Source organism: Triticum urartu, chromosome 3A, assembly GCF_056163025.1.
Source record: "Triticum urartu cultivar PI428250 chromosome 3A, HENAU_Tu73, whole genome shotgun sequence".
NCBI lineage: Eukaryota > Viridiplantae > Streptophyta > Magnoliopsida > Poales > Poaceae > Triticum > Triticum urartu.
The window spans coordinates 113,062,517-113,069,213 of NC_141875.1; the positions used below are offsets into that span (position 1 = coordinate 113,062,517).

At 43.3% G+C, this 6,697-nt stretch overlaps 1 protein-coding gene across 1 annotated transcript; it reads left to right on the forward strand.

The window, feature by feature from the left end:
* The first annotated feature begins 3,798 nt into the window (after positions 1–3,798).
* Positions 3,799–6,296, forward strand: LOC147978829 (protein FAR1-RELATED SEQUENCE 5-like). The gene is made up of 5 exons (XM_087514908.1): positions 3,799–4,284; positions 4,415–4,797; positions 4,943–5,400; positions 5,518–5,779; positions 5,887–6,296. The coding sequence occupies exons 1-5, from the start codon at positions 3,830–3,832 to the stop codon at positions 6,294–6,296; spliced, it is 1,968 nt and encodes a 655-aa protein (XP_087371034.1). The 5' UTR covers positions 3,799–3,829.
* The last annotated feature ends 401 nt before the right edge of the window (positions 6,297–6,697 follow it).

The window sequence follows — 6,697 nt, forward strand, 5'->3', positions numbered from 1 at the left end:
GCAACTCTGATGAACGGGTGAGAAATTACAAACAAAAAAACATGGTAGAAGTTCAAGTGAAAACAGCGGGAAGTGTGATGATTATAGAAAACTTAGTTTTTTTCTCGTTATTAAAGAATGAAAAAAAGAAGTTCAAAAATAAAACATAAGAAGTTCAACTTTTAAAAATAGAGTGATTCAAAATTTCATAAAAAGATTAAAGAAATAAAATCAGGAAGTCCATATTAAAAAGATGAAGAAGTTCAATGATTATAGAAAACTCAGATTTTCCTCGTTATTAAAGATTGGAAACAAGAAGTTCAAAAATAAAAAACAAGAAGTTCAACTTTTAAAAATAGACCGCTTCAAAATTTTATAAAAAAGTATTAAGAAATTCAGATAAAATTTATAAAAAACTCAGATATTTTCACATAACCGAGAGAAGTTCAATTGTTAACTGTCAGAAGTTCACGTACTACACGGTGTGCATTTTGTATTAAAAAATAATAAAAAAGCAAAGACTAAAAGTTTTGTTGTTATAAGTGCAACTCCTCGGTCAAAGAAAGTTAAAAAAATATTGTAAGAGGGGTTTGTACAAAAGGAGTATCATTTGTGTAACACTAACGAATGGATGAGAAAATTACAAACGAAAATACGTGACAGAAGTTCGACGTGAAAACAGCATGAAGTTCAATTACTACGCTGAATGAATTTCAGATGAAAAACGTTAAAACCATCGCGAGTATAAAAAAACGATCAACACGGGAAAGTTATGTGCTTACAGCAGCTTTCCACTGGTATATCACTTGCTCAACTCTGGTGAGTGGATGGAGAGTTACGAGGAGTGGATGGAGACCTACGAGCAAAAAAATCACGTGAAAAACAGAGTGTAGTTCAGGTACACGCGCCGAGAAGTTCAGGTTCTTCACCCGGTGCATTTTCGAAGAATCTGTTTCGCGATAAAGGTAGAACGCATGATCCCGCCATTTTCGAAATTACTTGAAAACAGCTAGGAATCAGAGAAAACCATCAACCTGAAAAAGTTTCGCATTTACCGTAGCTTTTTAGCAGTATATTATTTGCCCCATTCCGATAAAGTTTGTAGAAATTACGGCGAAAATACATTTTTCACCATTTTCGAAACTGACTTAAAACTGTAAAGAATTGGGAGAAACAATACATACCAGAAAGTTTCGCATTTCTTCAAGCTTTGCAACGCCATATCATTTGCTGCATTCGAACAAACGGTTAAAAATTAACTCTAAAATACGAACTCGGTAGGACTTGGACCATTTTCTAAATTACTCTTAAACCATTCAAAATTAGAAAAAAAAACTTTCAAGATGAAAAAGTAGCGCATTTTCATAAGCTTTCCGACGCCGTATCATATACCTCCATTGGATTAGCCGTTTAGAAATTACATCGAAAAACGAACTCAGCTGTTCGGTTTACGAAATTTTACGTTTTTTCAAATTACTCTTTAACCATAGGGAATTAGAGAAAACTTTCAACATGTGGAAGGAGCGGTTTTGCAGCAGCTTTCCAACACTATATTATATGCCTCATTCCGATAAACGGTTTAGAAATGCGATCGAAAATACGATTCACGTTTTTTGTGGGAAGAAAAAACGGTTTTCAAAACTGCTCTTAAACCGCTTATATTTTGCCAAAAATTTAAGTTGGGTCATGATATTGGTGTCCATAGCTTTCCAACGGTATATCGCAAGCCCCATTTGGGCAATGTTGGCGGAAGTTCAACCTAGTTCACATGGAAGTTCAATGTACTACTAGCGGGGCAGGTCAGGTTGTGATCAGATTATTATTCTGATCCCGTGATCAGAATAGTGTTTATGTATATATATATATATAGGGCTGGACTATTCTGTTACTGGTAACAGAATATTATTTTGTTACCCTCGCCCCCTATAAGGCGCGACGCGTCCACGACCGACCTAGCCCCAATCCGACTCGCTTCCTACCGCCGGAGGCAGCCGTCGCGGGCGAGCGAGCGACAGCGGCAGCCAGAGCGAGGGAGCCCGCGGCGCCGTGATCCCCGCCTCCTGCCTCCCTCCATCGCCGGATCCATCGTCGGAGCCGTCATCCCCACCTCCTGCCTCCCTCCGTCGCCGGATCCATCGTCGGAGCCGTCATCCCCGCCTCCTGCCTCCCTCAGTTGCCGGATCCATTGTCGGAGCCGTCATCCCCGCCTCCTGCCTCCCTCCGTCGCCGGGTCTCCTTCTCCGGGGCAGTTATCCTCGCAAGGTGCTTCCTCTACGAACCTCTTCGCCAGACGTCCACCACAAGCAGGTGCTGTGTCAATGGTGCCGCCTCGCAAGAACATGCCAGTAAGACGCCCACGAGAGGTAGAAGAAGAAGACAGTACACTGGAGGTAATGTCTGCTCCCCACGTTTGTGTCACTCCATCAGTTCGTCAGTCCTGCTATGAAGAAGAACCCGATGGTACATTGCAAATGCTAGCATCAGTTCATTGACACCCGTGCCACTTGATGCACGATTAGGATGTCGAGGTTACTGTCCGTGCATCTAATATGCTGCCTTTAGTTCAAGTTAAAAAAATAACACATATGCGTCAGTCCAGGTATAGTGACAAGGTTCAGCTACCGCTGAGAGTTGTATGTTGTTATTCCTAAGAGTACAAGTCATGTAATTGCGTCAGTTCGAACGAGTAACAAAACTGTTACCAAGAAAATATAAAATTGCTACACAATAAGTTCAGTGATACATAAGCTAGCAGTAATTGTAATGTATATGCATTGATGCACGATTAGGATGTTGAGGTTACTGTCAGTGCATCTAATATGCTATCTTTAGTTCAAGTTAAAAAAATAGCACATATGCGTCAGTCCAGGTAGATAGTGACGAGAGAGTGCCACAGTTACACAGTAAAGTTCAATGATACATAAACTAGGAGTACTTCTAGTGTAGTTGCATAAGTTACAGAAGAACAAAGGAGAAGTCATACATGAGTTCAATGTCCAGTTTACAAAACAGTGCTAAAAAAACAGTACATCAGTACATCCGTGTTTGAACATGAACGTTCATCAGTTCGACTGAAAACGAAACCAGATTAATCCCAAAAACTTTTGAATGTTGTTTGCAGAAGCATGCAAGGCGGCGCACGCAGCAAGCATTTCATGAGCAAAACAGATATGGGGCACCACCTGGTTGGGTAACACCAGAAATACCGCCTGGATATTTCAACAGTACAGGCAGATTTGAAGATACACCGCAATCATCAGAAGCACAGACAGGTCCTTCTATACAACAAATAGCAATGTCTGGGAATGCAAGCTTTGCCGCTACTGGGTTGCAGCTAGGCCAACAATATCACCCACAACAAATGTTTTCCTTCCCCAGCGCATGCAAAAAGCCAAGGACAAGAAGGCTTCCACCAGTCGCTCCGTCAACATCAATCATCCATGCTGCAAAAGCAGTTGCGATGGGAAGACCAGGGAAAAAAGACAGAAATTTTGGCCACTCTAGCAGGTTCAAAAGTACAAGATATGAGCCATATAGACAGGAGCAACATCACAATGAATCTGAGGAGAGACGTCCGTACAACGAGAGACGGAGATCTTCGTCATCGTTGCTCCCTCCAAGAGATGCATTGCTGCATGTGCCAAGGGTGACACCACCGGCGCCCATAAACAAGGGAGAACAACAAACACCAGAGGCAGCGCAGAGCTATACACATGTAAGTATCCATATAGAAAAAAATACAAGCACAGTCCATACCATAGTGCTGTGACCACCCCATCTAACATTTTTGTTTTGTCACTGTTGTGTGCAGCCACCTGACATTGAAGCTTATGTTCTGCCAAGGCTAGAGATGAGGTTTGAAACTTTCAAAGAAACTAAGAACTTCTACAACGTATATGCGAAGCACGCTGGTTTTGCTGTCAGGGAAGGCCCCAAGTTTAAGACCAGAGCCTACCTTTATTGCACGTGCCATGGAGTTTATGAATCAAAGGTGTCTGAAGCAAATAGACAGTGTAACAAGACGACAGCCAGAACTAACTGCGGGGCTAAAATGAGGCTGAAGAAGGAAAAGGATGGAACATTTGTCGTAAAAGAGATAGTCTGGGAACACAACCACATGCTACAGCTCACCGCAGAAATGCTTGTCTTCTTGCACTCCCACAAAAACTTTGACAAAACAATCTTGGAGTATGTCAAGTACCTGCAGTTCAAAGGCATTGAACACGCGCAAATCATGAGCATTCTGGGCAGTGATGACCCTGGTAGCTACTTCCTCGAAATGAATGCCAAAGACCTGATTAACCTGTAAGTACAAACTTTTTCTCCTCCCATAAACCGCCTACGTCTTTTTTCCTCTGTCAGTACAAACATATCAAGCAACGCATGACCTGACGCAAGTTCAACATGCATTTTTCAATGAACTTTTTATATGCAGGAAAGCAAAGAATTCAAGGATTGATGATGTGGATGATGTCCTAAAGACTATCAACTTCTTTAGGGAGATGAAAGCTATAAATAGGGAATTCTTCTGTGACATGCAACTCGATGAGTCCGATAGAGTTAAGAACATATTCTGGGTGAACGCAAGCTGCCGAGGAGCGTATCAGGACTTCGGGGACTGCGTAACGTTTGACATAACATACAAGACCAACAAGTACCATATGCCACTTGGGGTGTTTGTCGGATCTAACAACCACGTACAGACTACATTCTTTGGTTTTGCCCTGATAAGAGATGAGGATGCAGATTCATTCAAGTGGCTGTTCAGGACATTTTTAAGGTGCATGAGAAGGAAGGCTCCTACATGCATTCTCATAGGTACACCCGCTAAAACCACCCCCAACCACCACCCCCCTACCAAAAAAGAAAAGGAAAATAACACAGTAAAAATGTTGTGTCGGTTGTATTGGTATATATGCACAACCATCTGCTGACCACTCCGAGTCTATTTTCTCATTACCAGACCAGTGCCAGGCAATGGCTTTGGCGATTGCAGATGTTTTCAAGAACACAGTACATAAGCTATGCCGTTGGCACATTATGAAGAAGTACAGGGAACACCTCGCGTACCTGTATTTCCTGCACGAGGACCTTAAGGATGAATTCACATCAATTCTCAACTGGCCCCTCATGCCAACTGAGTTTGAGGATGCCTGGAAAAGACTCATGGATAAGTACAACCTCCACGATGATGCCACAATGGTGGGCATGTGGAACGAGCGTGAGAAATGGATATCAGCCTACTTCAAAGAAATTTTCTGCGCCAAAATGACATCCACACAGCAAAGTGAGAGCATGAACTATGTGCTCAAGAAGAACTACGTAAATGAGAGACATAACCTACACCGGTTTGTCAGCCAGGTAAACTCCTGCGTCAAAACCAGGAGGCAGACAGAGAACCAGGAGACAATGGGTAACCGGGTATAGCTCTATCACTTGTCGTAAGACAAAAAATTACATGCTTACTAAAGTAAAAACTTTATTAGAAGTTTTTCCTACGAGAAACTAACAATTTGGTCATCATTCTTGCATCTGCAGACGGAACAAAACACGCTGACCTTCTATGGGTTTGACACCCAGATGGCAAAGCTGTACACGCGAGCTGTGTACAGCGAGATCAGAGATAGGCTAAAACTGAGCACTCTCTTCACGGCGACAGAGACGGAAGAGCCCACAAAGTACCTAGTGCGCTACAACCACCCGCAAAAACTGTCTGTGTGGGCTCAGCACGCGTTCCAGGTGGTTGCAGACCCTGTGGGAGAAACATATGAGTGCGAGTGCAGGCTATGGGACCACACAGGTGAGGACTACAAAAAAGATGTTACATACTGTACTAGTTTTTTTGCAAAGTTTTTGTTCGAATGAAATGACAAAAAACATGCACCTCTTCCAAAAACAATAATACAGGTCTTTTCTTCGTGCATGTCCTGTGCATGATGCAGATAATTAAGGCTGAAAGCGTTCCAGAGAAATACATACTCAGGAGATACACCAAACGCCCGAACATCCAGCCAACATTTGACAGAAATGACTTGAGGACAGTAGAGTCAAACAAGGCATCCCAATACTGCATTGAAAGCTCACTGCTGACGCTGAACATGAGGGTGCACAGAAAAAGCTTGAGAAGCCAAGAGCAAATGGCAAGGACGCGGGTCGTCATGGACAAACTTGAACAAGAACTCGACGCCATGCATTCTGCTGAAAATGGAGGTGTCACGGACAATGAAGCCATTGAACAGGATATTGCTACAATGTTGTCCGAGATGAACCATATGGGAGCTATTGAACCGTTTGAGAACGAGGAAGAGGAGCAGTAGCAACCGGAGCTTGCCCGTGTGCACACTCAAGAGCACCGACAAACTCACATGCGAGATCATGAGCTTGATGGTGCTGTAGGCGAACGACATGACAATAGCACATCCTACCAGCAGCAGCAGGAAAGGGTGATTAAACCCCCAATATTCTAAACACAAAGGGGAGGAAGAGCAAGACGCAAGCAGCAGCCAAAAAGCCACCACGCCCCATCAAGCGCGTGGAATTTGGCCCGGACGGCAAACCCCTCGGGGTAAGGGCATGCGGATTCTGCAACGTCGTGAGCAACCATAACTACCGCACAAGCCCACTCCGCACAGATGCCACTGTCAACAAGAACAAGCAGATTGGAGCCACCCAGCTTTCTACCAATGGAGACAACACACGTAACAGCTACACTTGCCAC